General features: G+C 38.6%; 1 protein-coding gene across 1 annotated transcript in view; it reads left to right on the top strand.

Annotated features, from left to right (window-relative positions):
- Positions 1-16,595, top strand: part of LOC115784625 (nuclear GTPase SLIP-GC-like) — a 29,177-nt gene extending 12,582 nt beyond the window's left edge. The window contains exons 6-21 of the mRNA XM_030735926.1: positions 767-998; positions 1,128-1,421; positions 8,469-8,681; positions 8,756-8,931; positions 9,350-9,443; positions 9,530-9,617; positions 9,758-9,879; positions 10,071-10,241; positions 10,323-10,477; positions 11,126-11,176; positions 11,503-11,620; positions 11,745-11,853; positions 11,947-12,077; positions 12,438-12,522; positions 12,642-12,710; positions 13,026-16,595. Coding sequence (XP_030591786.1) covers positions 767-998; positions 1,128-1,421; positions 8,469-8,681; positions 8,756-8,931; positions 9,350-9,443; positions 9,530-9,617; positions 9,758-9,879; positions 10,071-10,241; positions 10,323-10,477; positions 11,126-11,176; positions 11,503-11,620; positions 11,745-11,853; positions 11,947-12,077; positions 12,438-12,522; positions 12,642-12,706 — 2,104 coding nt within the window. The 3' untranslated portion in view covers positions 12,707-12,710; positions 13,026-16,595. The remainder of the gene's footprint in view (positions 1-766; positions 999-1,127; positions 1,422-8,468; positions 8,682-8,755; positions 8,932-9,349; positions 9,444-9,529; positions 9,618-9,757; positions 9,880-10,070; positions 10,242-10,322; positions 10,478-11,125; positions 11,177-11,502; positions 11,621-11,744; positions 11,854-11,946; positions 12,078-12,437; positions 12,523-12,641; positions 12,711-13,025) is intronic.
- Positions 16,596-25,068: the final 8,473 nt, after the last annotated feature.

The following is a 25,068-nucleotide window of genomic DNA, read 5'->3' as shown; positions in this document are numbered from 1 at the left end:
AGTGAAGAGAGAAGTTTCAGAAATATTTCATAGTCTGTGGGGTTAGGGATAGCCAGAAATCCTGAAAATGTGTCATAAACAAAATGATCTACCTACAGATACCTGAAAAAAATGCCTATTGGGGAGCTTGTAAGTATCAGTTAATTGTTGGAAGGAGGCAAACGAGGAGTCAACATACAGCTCTCTAAAAGTTCTTATACCGAGTCCAGCCCATATAGAGAAAATACTGTCCTGCAAGGAGGGAGAAAAGTTATGGGTAGCTGCAAGTGGTGCACTGACTTAGGGTTCTGGGGCAGACCCAGGACATGCTGGAGAGATTATATTTCTGAGCAGGTAAGGGAACGATTTGGCGCTCCCCATGGATAAGGTGCTGTAGGTCAATGGGGACGGGGACCTCCATCTGGGTTTCTCTGCTTAGGCTGGCTTTGGCTTTGGTTGGGTGTTCTTCATCTTCCTCTTGGGAACCGTGGACCAACCACCATCAACACCTGCAAATGACACAGTTGTAGCTCCTTTCCTTAAGATGTCTGCATGTTGGTTACTTTTGATGCATTGACAACAGCCTCAGTCCGTTCCTTGTGAAGCGCTCCCCAGTTCTTGAATCGACTTTTCTTGACAATCCCCTCAAGGCTATTTTCATCCGTCTTGTTTGTTCATACTTTTCCTACAATACTTTTCACTTCTATTAAACTTTCCATGAATGTGCTTTGATACAGCTCTCTGCAAACAGCCAATCAATTAATTCATGTTTACTTTTGCTCCAAAGGAAAAAAATCACTGATCTGGACAAAGACAAGAAGGAGCAGGTTGGCGTCTTTGGTGAATCTGGGGCTGGAAAAAGCTGTTTGATAAATGCCATCATTAATGAGAAGAATCTTTTGCCCTCCTCTGATGAATGTACCAGTGCATGTACCTCAGTAATGATAAAGGTGGAGGCTAACATGGACATCTTAATAAAGGACAAATATCAGGCAGATATTGAGTTCATGACAGAAGAGGTAAAATCATATGTTTATTACTCCTTGAAATGCTAATGGAAGCATCACAGTATGGCTTCAAAAATACAGTTACTAGTTACGTTACATGTCATTCAAGAAAACTAATGTGTAATTATTTTTGTGTTTTAGGAGTGGGAAAATGAGTTGTGGTCTTTATACCAGTCTGTTGGAGACAAAACTGATCAGGAAATGGAAGATGATGATGATGGTGGTGAAGAAGATGATGATAGTGGTGAAGATGATGATAGTGAAGATGATGATAGTGGTGAAGAAGATGATGACCACAGTTACAATAAAGAGAAGCTGTCAGCGCTGTATGGAGAAGACTGGAAACAGTTATCTGTGGAACAGCTCCTAGAGAAAAGCTGTTACAAAGACATTCAAAACCTTCTTAGGTCTGGGAAGTCTATCACATGTAAAACAGTAAGTAAGAAAAAAAAAATAATACACTGCTCAAAAAAATAAAGGGAACACTCAAATAACACATCCTAGATCTGAACTTTGATGTCCTTAAAACAGGGCTCTTCAACTCCAGGCCTCGAGAGCCCCTGTCCTGCAGGTTTTACATGTGTCTCTGCTTCAACACACCTGAGTCAAATATAGAAGTCATTAGCAGGACTCTGGAGAACTTGACTGCATACTGAGGAGGTAATTCAGCCATTTGATTCAGGTGTGTTGGATCAGGGACACATCTAAAACCTGCAGGACAGGGGCTCTCAAGGCTTGGAGTTGAAGAGCCCTGCCTTAAAACAAGTCAAAATGAGGCTCAGTATTGTGTGTGGCCTCCACGTGCCTGTATGACCTCCCTACAATGCCTGGGCATGCTCCTGATGAGGTGGCGGATGGTCTCCTGAGGGTTCTCCTCCCAGACCTGGACTAAAGCATCCGCCAACTCCTGGACAGTCTGTGGTGCAACATGACGTTGGTGGATGGAGCGAGACATGATGTCCCAGATGTGCTCAATCGGATTCAGGTCTGGGGAATGGGCGGGCCAGTCCATAGTTTCAATGTCTTCATCTTGCAGGAACTGCTGACACACTCCAGCCACATGAGGTCTAGCATTGTCCTGCATTAGGAGGAACCCAGGGCCAACCGCACCAGCATATGGTTTCACAAGGGGTCTGAGGATCTCATCTCGGTACCTAATGGCAGTCATGCTACCTCTGGCGAGCACATGGAGGGCCATGTGGCCCTCCAAAGAGATGCCACCACACACCATTACTGACCCACTGCCAAACCGGTCATGCCGAAGGATGTTGCAGGCAGCAGATCGCTCTCCACGGCGTCTCCAGACTCTGTCATGTGCTCAGTGTGAACCTGCTTTCATCTGTGAAGAGCACAGGGCGCCAGTGGCCAATTTGCCAATCCTGGTGTTCTCTGGCAAATGCCAAGCATCCTGCACGGTGTTGGGCTGTGAGCACAACCCCCATCTGTGAACGTCGGGCCCTCATACCATCCTCATGGAGTCGGTTTCTAACCGTTTGTGCAGACACATGCACATTTGTGGCCTGCTGGAGGTCATTTGGCAGGACTCTGGCAGTGCTCCTCCTGTTCCTCCTTGCACAAAGGCGGAGGTAGCGGTCCTGCTGCTGGGTTGTTGCCCTCCTACGGCCTCCTCCACGTCTGCTAGTGTACTGGCCTGTCTCCTGGTAGTGCCTCCAGCCTCTGGACACTACGCTGACAGACACAGCAAACCTTCTTGCCACAGCTCGCATTGATGTGCCATCCTGGATGAGCTGCACTACCTGAGCCACTTGTGTGGGTTGTAGAGTCCGTCTCATGCTACCACGAGCTTCAGGAGATTTTCCAAATCTCCGATACCTTCTCCTGGCTTAGGCAGGAGTGTTTTCCAAGATGGCGCCACTGTGTACGGCCTGCCGTCAGCTGTTCTGTGTATTGTTTGCTGTCGCTCTGTTCCTGGTAGTCATCTGCCCAGATGTCTCCGCTTTGATCACCTATGATCGGCAGACACTTCTAAACCTCCAGTTTGTTTTGGTACCAGCATATACTGTAAAGAAAAACTCAACGATTTTTCCTCCACACCTATCGGATGTACCTGAGAATTTGCGCCGGCTGCCCAGTGCTCCGGTCCCCAACAAACGCCAGAGGAGACGCGGAAAGCGGGGAGGTATCGCGGTGCGGGTCAAAACTTACCTGAGACTCCTAGGTTTGTCTGTTCATTACCCCCTGGATGGTGGTCTTTGCCGCCTCAAGGCTGTTGGGCTGCCTGTGGATTTCGGGCGTCGCTGGATCAGGCCGATTGTCCCACCTGTCATCCTGGAGACTCGGCGTCCCTCGTCCTGGCGCAGGATGCGGGATCGTGGAGGCGGCGTAAACCATGCTAACCTTCGCCTGTTGAAGCGGGCCCCGGCCTCAGCTAACAAGGATCTGGTCATCCGAATGGCCCTACTAAATGCTAGATCGTTAGCCAACAAAACTTTCCTTCTCAATGACTTTTTCATCGCACAGCAGTTGGATTTTATGTTTGTGACTGAGACGTGGCTTCATGCTGGTGAGTCTGCACTTTTTTCCGAACTTTTACCTCCCGGCTGTTCTTTCTTCAGCTCCCCGCGGATCTCTGGAAAAGGTGGAGGACTTGCTTCAATATTTAAATGCAGTTTTCGCTGTCGTCAGGTCTCGGCAGACCTGTACGCCAGCTTTGAACTGCAGCTGTTGGAGATAAACTCTTCCCCCTCGGTGCTCTGCGCGGTGATTTACCGACCACCGAAGTGCACGAAGGACTTCATCGGTGACTTTGCTGACTTGCTGACGGGTCTCATACTAAAATATGACCGTATTTTAATTGTTGGCGACTTTAATATTCATGTGTGTTGTGAGAGTGGTCCACTGGTTAAAGAATTTGCCTCGCTTATTGACTCTTTTAACTTAACACAACTCGTGTGTGGTCCCACTCATGAAAAAGGTCACACACTGGATCTGGTGCTGTCTTATGGACTTAGAGTCTGCATCACAGGGATACGTGACTGTGGTATATCGGACCATTTTCCTGTTTTATTTACAGCAGCGCTCCCCAGCTCTGGGATAAATAGAGTATCCTCTACACGTCGTGTGCGCTTGGTTAACTCTTCATGCGCTGCTGATTTTGCAGCTGCTTTTAAAAACTCTGACTTAAGCAATTTGGATTTTTGCTTGAGCCTGAATACAGAGGACTTCACTAACTCTTTTATATCTACTTGTACTGCTGTACTGGACTGTATTGCCCCTTTTACAACCAAACGCACCAAACCTTCCTCCCAGCCCTGGCTGGATGAGACAACCCGCGCTCTCAGACGTGAGTGCAGACGCGCTGAGAGAAGGTGGAAAAAGGATAAGCTCCATGTCTCCTTAGAGATCCTGCGTAACTGTTTATTGAAATACCAGAAAGCAGTAAAATATGCAAAGTCTGCTTATTTCTCTAACATTGTTTCAAGTAACAGTCACAGGCCTCATTTTCTTTTTAGTGTTTTTAATTCACTCGCTGATCCTCGCTGTAATGTAAACCAAGCCAAGGTCTGTCCTGCACTGTGCGAAAACTTTAAGAAATTTTTTGTGGAAAAAATTTCTGCCCTCAGGCCTTCATCACCTCAGGCTGAAACAGACTCATCTGCACCTCCTCCCAGCAGAGCTGTCTTTGAGCAGTTTGAGCCTGTCACACTCTCCACACTAAAGGAGGTGATTCACAATATGAGACCTGTAAACTCTCCCACAGACTGTGTTCCGTCTCGCCTTTTTAAAGAGGCTTTTGATTCAGTGGGACCAACTATCCTCGCTCTGATTAACAGTGCGCTTGCATCTGGTTGTGTTCCAGCTGCCTTTAAACATGCAGTTGTACAGCCTCTAATCAAGAAGAAGAACCTTGACCCTGATGTTCTTTGAAATTACAGACCAATTTCTAAATTACCATTTTTATCCAAGGTTCTTGAAAAAGTTGTTTTTAAGCAACTTCAAGCATTTTTAAGTGAACATGGAATGTGGGAAAAGTTTCAGTCAGGTTTTAGAATGCGTCACAGCACAGAGACGGCTCTTTTAAGAGTTTTTAACGATCTGCTTTTAACTGTGGACTCTGGTAGTCCTGCAGTTTTAGTACTTCTAGATCTGTCAGCTGCCTTTGACACTGTGGACCACGAGATCCTTCTATCCCGCCTAGAACATGAAATTGGCATTAAAGGCACGGTTCTGACTTGGTTCAGATCTTATCTTACTGATAGAAGTTTCTCTGTCCATCTAGGAAACTGTTTTTCTACCACAGCAAAGCTTTCTTGTGGAGTGCCTCAGGGGTCCATTCTGGGCCCAATTCTTTTCTCATTGTATATGTTGCCTCTAGGGTCGATTTTTAGGAAACATAATATTTGTTTCCACTGTTTTGCTGACGACATCCAGGTGTATATGCCCATCAAACTGAACAGCAGAGATCCATGGGAACCCCTGCTGAACTGTCTAAGTGACATCAAGTCCTGGATGAGAAACAATTTCCTAAATCTTAATGAAAGCAAAACCGAGGTCATATGCTTTGGTAAATTTGACCCCTCAAGCTACTCCTCTGGCACTCCGAGTCATTTGGCCCCTCACTGTCGTGATGCTGTGAAAAATCTGGGTGTCATTTTAGATAGTAGTTTTAAAATGGAGAAGCAAGTAAGTGCTGTTACCAAAATCAGTTTTTACCAACTCAGAGTCATTGCCAAGGTAAAACCTTATCTCCCGCAGCAGGACCTGGAAAAAGTTATTCATGCTTTTATTACTTCCCGCCTGGACTACTGTAATTCTCTGTACTTTGGCATAGATCAATCATCTGTGCGCGGCCTGCAGGTAGTCCAGAATGCGGCAGCTCGTCTTTTAACCGGTTTAAAAAAGCATGAACACATTACCCCAGTCCTGTCATCCCTTCACTGGCTCCCTGTCCGTTTTAGAATCGATTTTAAGATTTTATTGCTTACTTTTAAAGCCTTAAACGGACTGGCACCTTTGTATCTGTCTGAGCTGCTTCACTGTCACACCCCTGTAAGAGCTCTGAGGTCATCGAACCAGCTGCTCTTACAGAGGCCTAAAACTAGACTAAAACAGAGAGGTGATCGAGCTTTTGCAGCAGCAGCACCAAAGCTATGGAACGATCTACCTCTCCATATCCGCACAGCTCAGACGATACACACATTTAAATCTCTATTAAAAACACATTTCTTTTCCTTGGCATTTGGCTGCAGTGCTACCTCCTTTTAGATGATTGTTTTATGGTATTTTATGGTACTTGTTTTAAACGTTTTAATTTTTAATTTTCTTATGTTATTTATTGTTCTTAATGTTTTTATTTATTTATTTTTATTTTATTATTTTATTTATTTATTTATATATTTTTATTTTTATTTAGTATAGTCCTTGGGGTTACAGATCTTGTACAGCACTTTGGTCAACGTCGTTGTTTTAAATGTGCTTTATAAATAAACTTGACTTGACTTGACGAGTGAAAGCACCACCAACACTCAAAAGTGACCAAAACATCAGCCAGAAAGCATAGGTACTGAGAAGTGGTCTGTGGTCCCCGCCTGCAGAACCACTCCTTCATTGAGTGTGTCTTGCTAATTGCCAATAATTTCCACCTGTTGTCTATTCCATTTGCACAACAGCATGTGAAACTGATTGTCAATCAGTGTTGCTTCCTAAGTGGACAGTTTGATTTCACAGAAGTTTGATTTACTTGGAGTTATATTGTGTTGTTTAAGTGTTCACTTTATTTTTTTGAGCAGTGTATAAAGCATGCTTACCAGTCTGACAAAGTGAGTTGCTTTGAAATATTTTTCATGATTAACATAGAGACTGATTTAGTTTAAGACTAATTCAGCAAAAACCTGAAAACACTGTGTGAGGACTTTCTACATAAGTAGAGTAAATGGACTACTTCTTATATAGCGCTTTTCTACTCTGAGCACTCATACAACACATTTGCATTTACACAAGCACTTCCATATGAAACTCAGCTAAGTGCTTTTACTGTCTAACATTCACACGCCCAAGGATACTTTGGCATGCAGCCTGGAGCAGCCAGGAATCAAACTGCCAACCTTCCGGTTAGTCGGTGACCTGCTCTACCTCCTGAACTACAGCCACCAGAGTGCATCTGTGCTCAGTGCTGCAGACCTATGTCAAATTAATTCTCTCCTTTAAATTTTTAAAAACATCGTTCACCATAAACAGAATTCATTTTAGTCAAAGCTGTGACAGATTTGTACATGAACAGATCTAGCTGATGTCCCAAAAGGATGTTTGGATTCAAACTGTTTAAGGAAATAAAATTTTTTGTTATAAATCTCAGTGTATCATGTATAAAACTGTGTGTGGGATCCATACTAAAAGTGTATGTGCACAAAAAGCTTAAAATAATGTTGGCCAAAAAACAGATGATATAACCAACCATGAGCACATATACACACAATGATCTTTTTTGTAAATCACAGCCTACCTGAAAATGTGGCCTCTAAATACAGTCAAACATAAATGTTCAATGTAAAGAATTTCACAGATGATGTATAAAAACAAGGCAGCTGATCAGTGGTTCATACAACTGGTTGGGTCCAACTCAACAGCCCCAAGTCGGTGGCTCAGTTTTACTGGCTCACGTTTATTTTTACTGGCCTGTGGAGAAAAAGACTTTTAGTTTTATATTTTTAAATATTTATACAATTTAATGAATTAATATGTTATTTTTTATTAATCTGAATCTGAAAAATAATGTTTCTAAACCCTTGAAATAAATGTGGTCTCATACACCCCATGCCCCCTCTTTAGCCTCACCGCGTTTGCTGCAGTTATTGCTGCCATACAAAGTAGGACGGCTGCCCTTAGCCTTCAGTAAACTGCCTGATTTAAACATCATATTAGACTAAGTTAACAGTTAATCTGCATGCTTTAACTTCTGAAGAGTTCTGAGCAGTTACTAAGTTCTCTTTTCTTCATGTTGGAGCATGTTGATCAGGTAGTTTGATGAAAGTCTCCCTCCAGCTTGGTCCCAGCAAAGGTTTTAATGGGGATTACAGGAACAAGCGCTGCTGTTTGGAACGCTAGAAAAAATTTTTCTTTTTTTTTTGTACCTGAGCTCACCCTCTCAGTAACAGCTCCACCTCTTTGCCATGTTTGTGTAGACAGACTCCGGCTCCACGTTAAACTGTGACAGCATCATCTTCACTGCTGCAGTTGTGTCAGTCCTTTTGTTGAAAACTGAGGCCTATAGAAGCTAACTGTTGTAATACTTTTTATTCACACATGTCCTCCTAAATACGCTTATATTTGCAGATCCATTGTTGATAATGGTGAAACCCAGAGTGCTACAGAGTTTAAATGAAGCATCAAAGCAAAACAATTTGTCAAGCATTTTTTATTCTCTCTCTCTTTCTCTTTCTCTCAAGAAGGCATTTCTAGCAAGCATATGAATGAAAAACTGCAAATTGTTTTGCTTGGTCTTACTTTTTTTATTTATTGCAGGCTAAGGAGTTATCTGAACAACTTATCCAGTACACAAGAAATGGCTCTTTACCTTCTCAGGACAGCACTGTAAAAGTGAAGAGGTGGTATTGGCCACTCGTTAAGTGTGTGACTGTCAAAGTGCCAAACAATCGTCTTCTCCAGCATGTTACACTTGTGGACCTTCCTGGAAATGGTGACTGTAATAAGAGCAGAGATGAAATGTGGAAAAGGGTAAGGGTAACATCTTTTTTTGAAGAATTGATGATTGTTGATTAAATATTAACATGGCCAATATCCAATTTCAGATTGCTGGTGAATGTTCCACTGTGTGGATTGTGGCTGAGATTAAGAGAGCAGCATCAAAAGGAGCAGCTTGGGAGATCCTGAAAAGTGTCAGTGGGTTGATTGGACATGGTGGTGAATGTCAGCGCATTCACTTCATCTGCACCAAGACTGATGATACTGGGAATTCAGATGATCTGTAAGTAAATTAAGATGGCAAGAGTTTAAATAAAAAAAATTTAAAAACATCAAATTAGACAGTGGTGCATGTGGTATCCAGTTACTGGGTCATTCCATAAAGATCTGAAAAACATGAAGATTAATACAGAACAGACTCTGAGTCAGACACAAGTATTTTGAAGAAGGTGAACTGGATAATGAATGGAGAATTCATTGGCAGAAAGGGAATTTAGTTAGCAATGGTGGAGGCAGTGGGGAGTGTGACAGGCAGGGGAATATTTCCTAGAAAAAATCTTCCTGAGAAGGGATTGCAGAGGGAATTTGGTCCAGAGAGACAGAGATACACAACAGACTGTCTGGCTCACTGAGGGAACTAGAACATGCCTGCATTTCTCTCAGTACATTAAACACTGGATAACACATATGTATTCTTATAGTCCAGCAGCTGATGTCTATAAACTTATAGTTGAAAGAAACAAACGAGCCAAAGACGAAGTACAAAAAAAGTTCAACGACCAAAGCACGATTAAGGTGAGTTTTTTAGCCTGAATGAAAATGTGGCACAAAGACTCTTGACAATAGCAAGGATGCTTTAAAATATATTCCATTTTCCCCAGAAATACTTCAACAATTACAATTTCGAAGTGTTCACAGTGAGCTCCAAAGAATTCTTGAAAAGAAAGCATCTGAATCTAGAAGAAACTGGTAGGTCAAGTTTCCTGATATGAACGTGTTGTATCCAACAGAAAATAGATACCAAATGATGCTGTTTTAGTTTAGTTTAATTACATACAACAGTGACTATTTGGATTTAAATTAAAAATGCATTACTCAATTCTCACTAGAAATACCCGAACTTCAAAATTTTCTGCAAAATCTCAGTGACCCTTACTGGGAGGCATTAAAATATGTGTCTGGAGCTCGCGGGATTCTGTCTCTGATTCAAGGGACCAAATGTACACAAATGGTAAGTAACACAATTCTTCCTTCATATTAACTGTCAAAAGAATAGATAAAGATTAAAGAAGCAAATAAGTATCTTTAAAAAAAAAATCTACAGTAATTGGTCCAAAAACTTTTTCAGCTTACGGAACATTTTCCATCAGTTCTTGGCATTTATAATTTCATTGTTTTCATTAATGCATTTTTATATTTCAGGCTGATAAGAAAGAAAGTGTGCGTGCAAAACTTGAGAAAAACCTGAGCTGCAAACTTGACCAAGTGAAAAAAGGAATAGAAGAGGCCTACAGAGCTTTTGAAAAAAGTCTTAGCAAAGGGGTTGAAAAATCCAAAAAGGAAGATGAAAAAACACTGAAGAAGTTATTAGATGTACGTTTTTAAATATTACATTATTGATTTTATATTTCATATGGTCATGTGTTCAGAAATGTGTTTTCTTTTTTGTTTCAGAAACAGAAGGGCAGCGCTTTTCACAAGACACTAAAGGCTGTAGTTGGGAAAGGTGGTGATCACAAAACAATAAAAGGGCAACAAATAAACTTCAACAAGGACTTGGCTAAACTCCTGACTGACAGCATTGACAAACAATTCAGCAAAACCTTCCCGTAAGAATCCCATATATTTATTCTTATTCTTAACTAATTTTTTAAAGCAATCAAATAGGTGATGATAGCTATTAATGGCTACTAATGGTAACAGAACTTTGAGGGGCTGGCAGGGTGGTGGGTAACACTGGGTCATCCTGTTTCACTGCTGTAACAAAGCCAAAAACATCTGTCTATCAACCCCTAATGAACCGGCCAGTTTATTAAACTTTAACCCCTAATCCTGAACCCAAAGGGTTCAAACCCACTGAGGCACCCTTCTCCTACAGTGATCTGTAAAAGACTCAAAAAGCACCCAAATTGAACAAAGGAAAATCTCTACACAACACAGACAGCAATACAAAATATGATTTAAATTGGGTGCCAGATTTGTACCCACTGTGATGATAATTTATCCTTAATACAAAGAAAATTTATAAAAATATTATTCAAGTTGCATGGCTAAAGCCACTTGCTGTTCTAAAACCCATACAGCACCCTGTGCCCTCTTCACTGCCATTGGCTGTTTCTGGCGCAGTACTTTTCCTGGCTGGTCCATGACCATCATTTGTAGTTGTGATGAGGGTGGCGAGGGTGGTCAGAATAACAGCAGTATGATTATTTTGCCACTTTTTTTTTTCACTTTCCCCTTGTTTTCTCTGCCCTCAGGTGTGCCCCCTGGTCAGACCCTGTGGGACTCAAGCAGGCAGTCACACACAGGTAAATATTCACTGCATACAAACACATTTAAATAAAATTATTCTTATTTGTCCTGTCTTTAATACATTTTGTTTTTCCTCAAAGTCTTTGTCCATTTATCTGGTGTTTACAATACAAATACAATAAAAAAAAAAAAAGAAGGAAAAAAGTGACCTAATATGGGCTTTAAACTTTTTGTTTGTCCATTTTCTACCTATGGAGTGGAAACAAATTACTTTACTACTTTACTAATTACACAAAAATGTAATACAGTATACAGGCAAATTACATCATTTAAAAATAAACTTGTCAATATCATCATTATGAAATGCTTTAACATGTTTCAGAGACAAAGTAAAATATGGTCCATTCAATGGAGTCATCAGTGTGTTTTCCCTTGACACCGATTCCTTAATTGACAAGTTCCCAGATTTGGAACTGCTGCTGACATATGTCAAGATGGAGGTAAACAACGATGCTCTGCTGTTCAAATGATCAACAGATTAACCTAAATACTGAAAAAATACCCTTAATTTTATTCCCTTGATGTTTTTTGAAATAATGTTCATCCATATTTCCTGTTTCTAAGGAAGAAAATATTAAGGCAAAACTCAGTAAAACCATCCGAGAGAAGAAGAAACAAGTCTACAACAGTCTGACAGAAACAATCAAGGAAAACATGACAGGATGCTATGAAGGTAAGAAAGGAGGTCAGCCTGTCACTATAATAAACATTTATATTCACCTTGAGTGTGCATAGTGATTTTTACAAACTGTTGTCTCTTTTGTAGAAGCAGCAAGATTTAATAAAAAGGACTCACTGAAAAAAATGAAGGAGACTATCAGGAGACATGTACGCTCAAATAATCAAATGTATGAGAAGGCAAAAAATGCCATGTTGGAGCAGTTGAATGAATTGAAGGTTTGTCACATTTTAAATATACCCCCCCCGTTCCACAGTTCATATCAAGGCATTAGTACTTTGCCCAGTCTGAGCAGCCTGTAAACAAGGGGAATATATCATCCCTTTTTCAAACATTAGTGAGGCGGTTATCACATTTCTTGACTCCAGCTGTATTTGTCAGTGCTGCAAAGGTTTAGTCTGCTATCATAAGTTGACCAGAAGATTTTAAATTGAAGAGGTCAGCATATAACTGCCACTGGCCACACTTTAACAGCCCTGGTTCAAAACATCTGCCCAATAATTTCTGATGTCCAGTTATTCTTTTTACCTCAGTATTGGTCTCTGCTAAAAGTAATAAAGGTTACGATGTTCAATTAGGGAATCGTCCTGGACGAACTGAAGAACACCATGAAGGAAGCCATTGAATTGTCACTCAAGAATAATAATAACGCCTCACTCCCAGGTAAACAGAACATATTAAAGTAAATAATTTATATTGAGCACTAGGAATCCTGTACATATATCAATAATAATAAATATGTAATGAATTAAAGTGCTTTGTTATTATGTATTTATTTTTAGATGTTTCAGAAGAGCTGAAGAGGGTGAAGATATATCATCTTGAACTTCAAATTTTGCGACAGTAACTGGGTAAAACTGAAGAAATGCTTTTGTGCTGGATAATGTGAACAGTGCTATGACAATTTATGATGTGTGATAATAATAGATAGATAGATACATCTATATACACCATAGATACAGAGCAGCTGCTCTGTATCTATGGTGTAAACACAGAGTCGTTTAAGTGAAGCTGCCCTTAAAAACTGACTTTAGTTGAATGATAAGTTTTGGTTTTTTTTGTTATAGTGTGAGCAGCTTTCCAAACATGTTTTAAGCAAATTTTCAGGTCATGATGATTTTACTGTTTATTACACCCTTTCTGTTTCTCTCTGCTGGATGTTTCAGATTTGCCCTGCAGGGAGAAACAGCAGAGACCTGATCACCCACTGAACATCCTGGAGGGAGCGCTGATTAAAGACATGAGGTCTCCTGATATCATCAGGCATTTTTCTCAAGTTGTTTTCTCTGCTCTCTTTGAATGTTGTGTTGATGTGTACTTTTGAGTTTTATATAGATTTTAGATAGTAATTCAAACCAGCAATGCTAAGGTTTTAATCATAAAGGTCTAAACTAAAAGGCCATTATTGTATCCAAAAACATTTAGGTGATTTTTTTTCTTGTTTTGTGTTCATAATACATTTTTAATTAGTTATAGACCTGACATGAAATCAGAGAGATAGAGAGGGGGAAGAAATACAACACCTACGTCCCTGGTTGATTTAAACCAGGAATGTTACTGGTTTTCATTTTAGGGGTCTAAGCTAAAAGATCACTATGATATCCATAACTTTGTGATTTTTATTATTTTATTCTGCTTATAGTACATTTTTATCAGATTTGTTTAATCTCGCTTTGTTGGGCAAGAAGCTTCATTTTATAGATATGTTGATTCAACCTTGCAACTTGTATAGAGCAAGAATGATATGTACTATTTTTTAGTTTATAATACAAATATTTCTTTACTGCAATACAGCCCTTTCAGTGTGTATCATGTGAGTAATTAACTTGTAGCAAACAACTGTCAGCTTCCACTTCAGCTACTATATCATTTTGTTATCTGCTGTTACTAATCTGCACTGATTCTAAATGTATGCATAAATCTGATTTTGTATGCTGTTCAAAAAAACTTGGGTAAAAGAACATGTATTGTAGTTTTAAGATAGAAATTTGTTTTTTCAAACCCTGCACACATGAAATTGAGATGGAGGGAGACAAAAACAAATATATGCGAGAGACTTCAAGTCCTAATATTATTCAGTATGACAATTGTAATAATCTACAGTGCTGTAAAAAGATATTTGTCCCCTTCCTACTAGAGCACTCCAAAACTCTCGTTTTGTTTTTCTGAGCCATTCAGAGGTGTGTTTTGGGTCTTTCCCCTGCTGCATAACCCAGGTGCACTTGAATTTCAGGATATGAACTGATGGCTGGATATTCTCCTTCAGAATTTTCTGGTAGAGAGCAGAATTCATGGTTCCATCAATTACAGAAAGTTGTCCTGAAGCAGCAAAACAGCCTCAGACTACCACTACTCACAATACCACCACCATGTTTGACTGTTGTTAGTTTTATGCAGATGTAACGGGACTCGAAAGTTCCAAAATGTTAAACTTTTGTCTTATCAGTCCACAGAATATTTTCTCTAAAGTCTTCGTGATTATCAAGATGTTTTTTGGCAGATGTGAGACGAACCTTTGTGTGCTTTTTGGTCAGCAGTTCTCCTTGGAACTCTCCCATGGATGCCATTTTTGCCCAGTCCTCTTTCTTGTTGTTGAATCTTGAACTCTGATCTTAACTGAGGCGAGTGAGGCCTGCAGTTCTTTAGATGTTGTTCTGGGTTCTTTTGTGACTTCCTAGATGAGTTGTCAATACATTGATTCACAAGTTATACAGAGGGAGATGTTGCAACAGTTTGAAAAACTTTGACTTTGTGGAAAAAACTTTGGAAAAAAAACCCCTGCAATTTCTTTGCTTCTGGTTTTGACCTTTTCTCCTCCAAAACAAAGTGTAGCAAATAAAGTTCTTCTATTTAGTTCTTCTTTAAGTCAATTTAAGCATTTACTTGTGAGAGACAGATAACAGACCTATGTAGGAATCAAATACTGCATGGTACCCTGTTGATAGTTTGTGTGTTTGTTTGTGTTTGCTCCATGCATTAAAAAAGGCAAATGATACATATTTATCCATCCATCCATCTTCTTAACTGGCCATCCAATTCAGGGATGCTGGAGCCTATCGTCATAGGGTGAGAGACGGGGTACACTCTGAACAGGTCACCAGTCCATCACAGGGCCAACACAGAGAGACAGACATCTATTCACCCTCAGATTCACACCCAGTAAAAAAATAAAACAAAATCAAAGTACTGAAGTCAACTTAGTAGAAACAACATTTCTCACTTGCTGCATTTTTCATGGGTTTAGTGTCAGTAAATGCATGAGAAACATCTTTAGACCTCTCAGTTGGGGCACAGACATCATTGCTTGGACTTTACATGAATATTATCAGTGCCAAAAAAAAAAAAAAAAGCTCTTGCACATTTTTTGTCATGGATTTTTTTTTTTTTAAAGAATGGATTTAAAGTCAAATGTAAGTACTTTAGAATGTTTTTGATTAGAGCTCAAAAGTAAAGAAAAAACAGTTCCTCTTTGGACCTGAAAATCATCTTATTTCTGTCATCTGTTTACAAACAAATATTTTATGTGGCAATACATTGTTTTCATTCAGTCCTTTTTGTGTGTTTTATTTAAATAAACATAAATACAGCAGGGAGAAAAAGAAAGCAAGTGAACCACAATCATTTTATGTTGCAATTCAACATTTGAGCATGTTAAAGAGTTCACACAAACCTCGAGTGAGCAACAATTTAGACAAAAGATTTTTAGTTTCTTTTTGCTTTTCATGGTCAATGATTTTATTAGCTATATAGCATAATTCAGCCACAAGTCAAACAGCTACGTCTTATCTGTTGTGGTCAAGCTTCTTATGTGTTGTGGGAGGGCGGGCAGCAGAACTCCTTAGTGGTTCATCCATGTATCAGAGGACTCCCACTCTTGTACTTTATATTTTTATCAGTATTTTTAAGAATTAAACATATCATTGAATATTAATTAAAAATAAAGTGTTCATTACACAACACAGCATCATTTTACTCCTTTTTTCTGTATCAGTACATGACCAGCATGTGGCTGCATATAATAAAACTTGCGATGATGTTTTTTTTAAGCACCTGAATGTAGTTTGGAAAGGAGGGCACTGCTCTGCTATTTAAACACTATTTTGTGTTGATAATCATATTAAAAATATGGTATCATGTTAGAACCTCCATAATGCTGTCATGGTTCTGGACCTTATGCCCAGCGTTTTGTGTTTTCAATCTTATGGTTCTGTTTCATGATGTTTCTTAGTTTATTTGTTTAGAGTCTTAATTTGTTTATTGTTCTATATCTGTTAGTGAAGGAAATGAGTTTTTATGAAGCTTTAAATATATATAATCATGATATAAATTTGATTTTATTAGTCACACATTTATTTGCCTGAGAAGTCTGTCTTAGACGAGAAAATAAACATCACTGATTAATGGCACAGAAGCTCATAATGTTTGGTGTCATCGGGAACTTGGTGTTCTCACTCTCTGTCTGGGCAACGGTCAGCCACTCATGGAGACTACACAATGATAGAAATGGAGACTCCGAGGTCTCCGAGGAAATTCTCTGTTTTCCACATTTCTTGTTTTGTATATGATGTAATCAAAACTGATAAAGCTGTGTCTATATGAAACTGTGAGCTGAAGAAGAGTGTGTGAGTTCTTCATGTCATATCCGGTACCCTACTGGGCATGGCGTACAGTTCTGACCCAGATTAATCTGTAAACTGTGACAAATGGCTAATTAAATGTAATAATTGGACTCCTTATTCTGTTGTTTTGTGTCATTCCTGTTCGATAAATGAACACGCAGAAACCTAAAAGGCTTAAGCAGCAGCTCATATTTTTTCAAATTTCTTCATTAGTTATAGTTATTTATAGCGATTCTCTATAGTCCACTAGCAGTAAATAAATAACTGAAAACTTGGTTGTATAACCATGTAATTTAAAGCAATGTTCATATTTCACGTTTTGCCTCTAAGGAAGAAAAAATTAAGGGAAAACTCAACAGAATCATCCAGAAAGAGAAGAAAAAAGTCTACAGCAGTCTGACCGAGAAGATTGAAGACATTATGGAAGAAGGCTACAGAGATTCACAACTTGGCACTAAAATACATTTATATTCATCATAATTCTGCATAAAAAGTCTGATAGGATTTTCATGTCTTATTGCAGAGGCTGCAGCATTTAGAGGAAAGGACACACTGAAAAACATGAGAGAGACTATTGAGAGACACGTGCACTCAAAGAAGGACATGTTTGAACTGGCAAAAAATACCATGTTGGAGAAGCTGCACAATTTGATGGTTTGTCACATTTTATAAAGAAATATAACGATCATATTTTATTACGCATGTTCTTCAGCCAGAATTCACGTGAAGACTTTTGCTATGTTTAAGTTGAATAGGCATATAAAAAATCTAAGTTTCTAATTATATTTTGTCCGGTCTTCAAATACACGTCTGAACACTCAGTCATGTTTGACTTGAACTCAATATTTTATTTTTCTGTGATAAATGATTAAAATTTTGGATTAGAAAAACATCGTGGAGACTCTGGAGAAAACCATGAAGGAATCCATTGAACTTTCATTCAAGACTGATGAGTGTTCACTCCCAGGTAAACCAAATCTGTCTACCCTTAGTATTTGAAAATTAGCTGATAAATTATTTTGTCTCAGTAAGGACAAAAACAATTGTGTGTGTTTCATTTTTCCGATGGTTCAACAAAGCTTCAGATGGTGAAGAATCACGATGATGAGCTTGTAAGCAGCCCAGAAGAAGAAATACCACTAACTGGGTAATTAAAATGTCACGACTCTCATTAAATGTTGTTTTGGTGGAGCTTGATTTTGTGAAGCAACTGTAGATTTCTTTTTCTATAAGACATTTTAATGATTCGAATCATGAGGCAGACAAATACTGGAGGAGAAAAATGGAAAAGTCTTGGGTTGGGTTGGATTTATTTATTTCTTCATTAGGAGTCTATGCACTTTTTTTTTTTTCAATATTATTTTTAAATGCTTTTATTAGTGTAATTTTGGCTCATTAGGATGGCAATTGTATTTGTATAGCACACTTCATTACATGAAAACTCAGTAGGTTTACAATGCCTGGGATGAAAGCAGAGATTTTTTTAACAGTGCAAACCAACAGGAAAGTAACATCATTCAGTTATTTAGTACATTTTTGTTTGTTTTCTTTTGTTTAAGCTGTGCTAATTCTAAGTATACACGAATTCATTATAATTCATTACAGTATACTGTTCAATAAAGCTTGAGAAAATATTCACATATGAGATGGGAACAACTTTGTTTTTGACTTTTTCTTTTTTTTTTGGAACACAAAATTACTCAAAATCCTGCTCCTGACAAAAAAAAAGAAAAGAAGAAGAAACAGCACAAAAGAAGTTTTAGTAAAATATACAATCACTATGACAATTTACATTTTAACCATTGTATCTAGGTCAGTATAGAAAATTGACACCTCCTCTGCAGAAAGAGCTGCCACGCAAAAAGGCAGGTGGTGTGGAGAAGGTCTTCACAATATGCTACATGACTCCCTTACTCAAATACTGCATCTGATGCACTGTTAGCTCAGGGAAAACATATGATACAAATCAGCATGCTGCCAGGCCTTTGTTCTGGAACTCTTAATACTTAGCTGTGGCCTGATTGAGATCAAGAGATCTGTTCCTGGGATTACGCTCTTCTAGACAGAGATCTCAGATGTTATTCCTGGAATCTGCTGGAACCACTCTCCCGGTTTGGGAGCTCTGCCTCGAGTGTTCTGATTACCACAGGGACCACTGTTACCTTCACCTTACACATCCTCTTGATAGACACATCACACTAAGAATCATAGTTTCTAATTTAAAAGGCATTTTGCCAATTTTTGACCAATAAATCATTAAATTGACCATGAAGACCTCGGTGGATGCAAGCCCAATTTTAATCGATTCTTAACATGACCCCACTCTATACCCCAACAAACTTTTATCAGAATTCATTCAAAACTTTCCAGCTGTCACGTTTACACTCAGAATGAGACACACACACATGCAAGCGCTCCTAAAAACACAACATCCTTGGTGTAGGTAACAAAACAGAACATGTGAGTCAGTCTCACATAAACACCTGACACAAAGTCATGTAGACATCCCAATCTCAAAAAACATGTATCAAAGCCACCAAGTTATTTTCAAGTGTCAGATTGGGGAAGAAAGCTAAAAATTAATGAATGAATGAATTAATCCCTCATCAGCCCCTGTATATGCACAGGTCAGATTCCACTTTTTCTGCCACAGAATCTTTTGTGCTCTTTGTGTGTGTGTGTGTGTGTGTGTGTGTGTGTGTGTGTGTGTGTGTGTGTGTGTGTGTGTGTGTGTGTGTGTGTGTGTGTGCGTATGTTTATAATACCTTGTGGGGACAATTTTCCTGACATATACTACGTTGTGGGGACCAATTGCTCCTTGTGGGGACTGGAACCTTGTCCCCACAAGGGGAAACCCTGTTTTTGGGTCAGGGGTCAGAGTTAGGGCTAAGGTATGAATTGAGTTTAGGTTAGGGTTAGGGTTAGGTATGTGATGGTGATGGTTAGGAAAAGGGTAAAGGTAAGGTTTAGGCTGTAGAAATGAATGGAAGTCAATGGAAATTCCCCACAAAGATAGCAAAACACACTTGTGTGTGTGTGTGTGTGTGTGTGTGTGTGTGTGTGTGTGTGTGTGTGTGTGTGTGTGTGTGTGTGTGTGTGACCCCAGGTCCTGTCAATTCAGAAATGAGAAATGTTGTCTCTGTCCTTTCAGGAAAGTGAAATTTTGCTGGGGTTTTTGTTTTGTTTTATTGTTGAAATAACTTTGTGATTTTTGTTTGCATTCATGTTCATATTTATTTTTCTTTTTGTTTATTATTTGTGTTGTATTGTGTCAAGCTTTCACACCATAGATGCATCTACTAATAATCTTGGACAGGTTCAAATCAAATGGTATAAAGGTCAAAGAAAAACTATGGCCATGGACAATAGGACTTATGAACTAACTCAGTGATTTAACATTTGGGCAGTGACATCTTTGTGAGACAAGCAATGTTCAAATCAACTAAAACATCTGCCGGGGTTGGGGTTTGTTTTGACTCACAACAGCGGAGGGCAGGATTTTAGACTCTTCGGATGGGATGGATTTGTATGTAAAAACAATGTAAATGACACGATCGTAGTTTTTACTTTCAGTTTGTTTTTCACAAAGACATTCTTCTTGTTGGTTTGCTCTTTCATCAATAATTCAGACCTGACTACTTCTGTCGCCCTCCAACCTTTCTATGGTTTCATTGAGTGGATTTAAACTCCAACATTAGCCAACAACACAAAACAATCTGAATGTATTTTTGACAAATAAAACTTAGTTTTGCAATAATTTTTCCAAAAAGATAAAAGTTCTAAAGAACTTCAACTTGTAGAGAATTTTAGGGCATCAGTTTGGTTACGTATTATAAATAAAATAATAATACAAATACTGAAACAACAAAAGTGCCCTGGTCCTGGGTCTAGGACTCAGTGTTTTAGGCTGGACTTTTTCAACGCATGTTCACTTTGTATTTTGGCATCTAAGTTTCATTATTTTCTTGAGTGGCAATGCTTTTGTATTTTCCTGATATCCTTATTTGGTTTTCTATGTAGTTTTGAGGTGTTCAGGCTTCCCTATATTTCCCCATGTCTAGTCAGGTCTGTGTGTTGTCTCCCATGTCCTGTTACTTCGTGTTGTATTTTGCTTGTCCTTGTCTTTGTGCATTGTGTTTGGTTGTGCTTCCTTTGTTGTTTCTTACCCAGCTGTTTCCACTGCTCTCATTATCCCTCTGTGTATTTACGGTCTGCATTTTGCTTTTGTCCTTTTGTTGCGTCCTCATCATCAGTTCCTCCTTTGTGCACCGTGTGTTTGAAGTTTCAGGTTTCAAGTTTTGTTTTTCCTAAGTCTTTGATTATGCAGAGCTGGCTCACTGCCAGACCTACATAAACCAGCTAGACTATAAACCAGCTAGCTTATGTTCAGCCTTCTCATTAGTAAGATTTAGCAAATAAAGCTGTTATTTAAGTTCAGTGTCATGTTTCTGGAGTCCTTCATTGGGATCCATTCCTACCAGCCACACAGCATTACATGACAAAAATATCTTTATTTAGTGAAAGTGAAAGCAAATTATCTTGTACCTTCCAGGAAGCTTTGCATTATGTGAATTTGGATATGAAAACAACATGGAAATGACATGTTCTAAGGCTCAGTCTTTACAGTCTCAGTTTGTGATGATCAGAAGGTGGGATGTATTTTATGTGTTTGAAAAAATAAATGCACGGTCATGGATTTATTTGTAAAAGTTTCAGTTTCTATTTTTCAACAAGACATTCATACTTCTTGTTGTCATGTCCTTGTTGTCATGGCAAAAACACCACCTCTGCTCAGAGTAGAAGTACAAGTATTTGTGTTAAAAAAAATACTCTGGTAAAAGTCAAAGTACTGGCTCAACTTTTTTACTCAAGTAAAAGTGAAAAAGTTCAGGCTCTGACATGTTCTCAAAGTAACAAAGTAAAAGTAGATCTTTGATGGATGCTTCTACTAATCTAAACATCAGCAGCTATGACTCAAACTCATCTCTGCTAAACTTTCTGTAACCTGTAACTCTGAGCATGAACACAGACACTGTGCACCAACACAGAGTTTTATTGTGAATACAGTACAGCAAACTGACCCATTCATCTTGCACTAAACTGCAGTATTTTCATGCAATCTTTGAATTACACAATGTTAGCATACCCCAATTTGTTTTGCAGTCTTTATCTTTAAATCTAACCTCTCTTCTTCCTCTCCTGTCCTCTTTCTTACATCTGTCTCCATCTCTGAGTGAAGTTATTGCTCATTCTTTTCTTTCCCTGAAATACAGCAGCTGTTCTTTTAGCTAGCAGACAGACTGTGTGACAAACTGCAGACACGTTTTGTATTTGCTGATATTTGTTGAGCATTTAGAAACGTTGCATTTAAAATTATCTGGCACACGTTACTCCATTTATTTTCGCTCCTCTTCAGTAGCGATAGCTAAGATGCTGGAAGTACTGCGAGCACAACTTACGGACATCTGCACTCGGTCCGGTCCACTTTAACCCCTGACTATAAATTACACATAAATTATATGATTTTGCCTCTTTAATCTCTTTGTATGCCATAATTGTCTCATATATGTTATTATTCCTCCATTTAGGCTCAGATCGTTTCAGTGTTTGACGGCGCAGTGACTGGAAATAAAACATTTCCCTCGGATGTTAAACCTAAAGTAACAAGCCTGTGTTGAAAATGTAAGGATTAGAATGTACCAATATTTGTGTAAATATGTAGGGAGTAAAAGTAAAAAGTATGCAGAAAAATAGTAAAGTACAGATACCTGAAAAATCTACTTAAGTACAGTAATGAAGTATTTGTACTTTGTTACTTTGTTTCTACCTCTGATTCTGAGACCAAATCAACAACAACAACAAAAAACAAACAAACAAAAAATAAATGCGCATTGACTTGAAGTTTTCACCAGGGTCAAGCACGTAAAGTAGTCAGTATCTTAAATGTGAAATGAGGGCGTTTTACACTTCACTTGTTTGATTCTTGTATTTATTTATTTATGGTGGTCATTTCTGAATGGGGAGGATGAAAACTGAGGTCCATACTGAGCAAAAAAAGACACTTGCAGTGTAAAGCTAATTCTGTGAACAGCATGTGTCAGGTGGGATTATTATTGTCAATTATATGTACATGCTGCAGTTTTTAACTGCATGATTTTCTCACTCAGCACTGGTCCAGTGAAAGCAAAATATTTACAAAAGTGGGATCAGAGAGAGATTAAAAAAAACAAAAAACACAAGAAACAAAAACACCCTGTGATTGGTATACGGTTTAAGGTTTATTTTTAATCTAGATGAACACGGTGTGCTCTTCTTGCATGATTCTATCTGCTTTGGGTGTGCAGTTTTGCACATGCAAAAGCAGTCTGTTTATTCAAACCACTTTCTGAACACAGGGTGTATTGTACAACCTAGAACTGTGTATTTGAAACACAGACGAAGTGTAAATGGCAGAATGTCAGTAGTCTGAGGATACACCCCTACTGAATATGTCACATGTATCAGACATAATACTACAAAATAAATATTAATATTGTGCCTATTTTGTTCTTTGAATTTCTGTTAAATAAAATTTAAAAAGATATACGCTTAATGCTTGATGTATCATTTGACTCGTAAACAAAGCTGTTATGGTCTACACAATAAGTCTGGGAATACTGCTCTTAACCAAAGTTTTTTCAATAGGGATCTTTCTGTTTGACTCTGAGTCCTACTTTGGGGGAAAAAACAAAAACAAACTTTATTGTGCTTATAAAGTAGTCAGAAAAGAGTTAGGTGCGAGATGGCAGCAATAATGCTTTTAGCAAAAACAGCCAAGCATTTGGAAGTACAGCTATAAATACTCTGTCAGATGGGATGACCGAGGAACCGAAGTTAAAATATTTAAAGTTGGTACTATTTAAGTTAACTTAATTTCAGGAATTACTTTTAACTGTTGCAATTCATTGTGATAATTTATTTAAAAAACAAACCCTGATGCTGAATCATATCTGCTATTCACCATTTCATAGTAAATTTGCTTCTATGATGTTTTGAATGGCAGGTACAAAGCTGCTTATAGGTTTGCTCATCCTTTCAAGATTGTTTTTCAGCTATGAAAGGACAAGTGACAACATTACTGATGATAAAAGAGGTTTTTCTCAATCTTTTGCATACTTGTTTGTGTTTAAGAAAGAAGAAACGCTACTAATACAAACATACTCCAGGTTATTAGTTAACTCTGGCTGTCTGTGAGATTTTTGCCAAGCCTGAAGTGAACAGAACACAGTAAAGCATTATAAAATATTGATTTGTGTAGTTTGAAATTATAACACAGGCCCCCTTTGGATTTTAAATTAACAGTCAAATAAAATTAATCCCAAAATATTGCAAATGTTTCATGTCTCTTATACCCTTAACATGTGTATTGAAATGCTGTGATAGATACACTTTTGTTCTCATTAATGTAACAGTTTAAAGAGGTAGCTAGAAAACTCAGCAAGTAGGACATGAAATGTGATTTTATAAAAGTTCTGTTTTTGTACTTATGCACCTTACCTTTCAGCTCCAGAAACAAGAATTACTGTGGGGGGCAAAATGGTTTAAGCACATTTATAAAATCATTTGCAGTTCATGATATAGACTAAATAAAGACGTGTTAAAATGGAACATTAAAAACAAATCAGTTCAAAAGTCAGCATTCGTGCACTTGCATATCTGTGAAGGCTCCAGTAAGACTGAACAATAGATGGATGGCATCTACGAGTCCACTAGGGTCCACCAGGGTCCCAATAACATAAATTCAGTCAGACGGTTAGCATGAGGGTCAGTGCGAAAGTGTGCAAGCTTGCCGTTTTTTTTTCTGACCACATAAAACTTTAGATTAAGTATGCATTCTTCCCAGGCAGCGGACTTGGGGCAGCAAAACACGCGGTACTGTTACAGTGTAATAAAGGAACAAAGTCTGTGCTGCAGGGCTGCATGGCTCTGATGCACGTACAGCCATTGATTTTGGGTCTGTCCACCAAGCTGTGTCTGGACCTGCAGATTGCTTGAAGGGATGTGCTGCACACCCCAGGGGCAGGGGAGATCCTAAAATCAGCAACAACCTCCAGAGGACAGAAGTGAAAGTATCACAATCTACTGTTCACAGAAGTACAGAGGCTTCTCCATAAAATGGAAACCACTAATTTGCAAGATGAAAAGGAAGACCAGGCTGGAATTTGCCAAAAAGTACTGTTTAGTTATATAAAAATTAATTCAGTAGTTACGCATGTGGTCATATTTTTGTTATTAATGTGACCCACGGAATGCTCACCTTGCAATCAATGCACCACCGACCCAACTGACGCTGTACCCGACACACACCACTTTAATAGAAGGAATAAGCCATAGGCATGCATTCAGTTCACAAGGATTTAATTTTAATATATGAATACACAATTATCACAACTAAAAGCTTTATTTAAAAAAGTTACTTTAAAAAAAGTGAGTGGCCCAACACTCAGACATGATATTTGCTGCGAGAATTGAAAAAAAAAAAAAAAAAAACAACACTTGGATCACTGGCACTCCTTGCGGCTTTTCCATTGTGGCTTCAAACATGCAGAGC

This window comes from Archocentrus centrarchus, chromosome 8 (genome assembly GCF_007364275.1).
Source record: "Archocentrus centrarchus isolate MPI-CPG fArcCen1 chromosome 8, fArcCen1, whole genome shotgun sequence".
Taxonomy (NCBI): domain Eukaryota; kingdom Metazoa; phylum Chordata; class Actinopteri; order Cichliformes; family Cichlidae; genus Archocentrus; species Archocentrus centrarchus.
The sequence above is the reverse complement of the archived record's forward strand: the minus strand, read 5'-3'. Positions and strand labels throughout refer to the sequence as shown.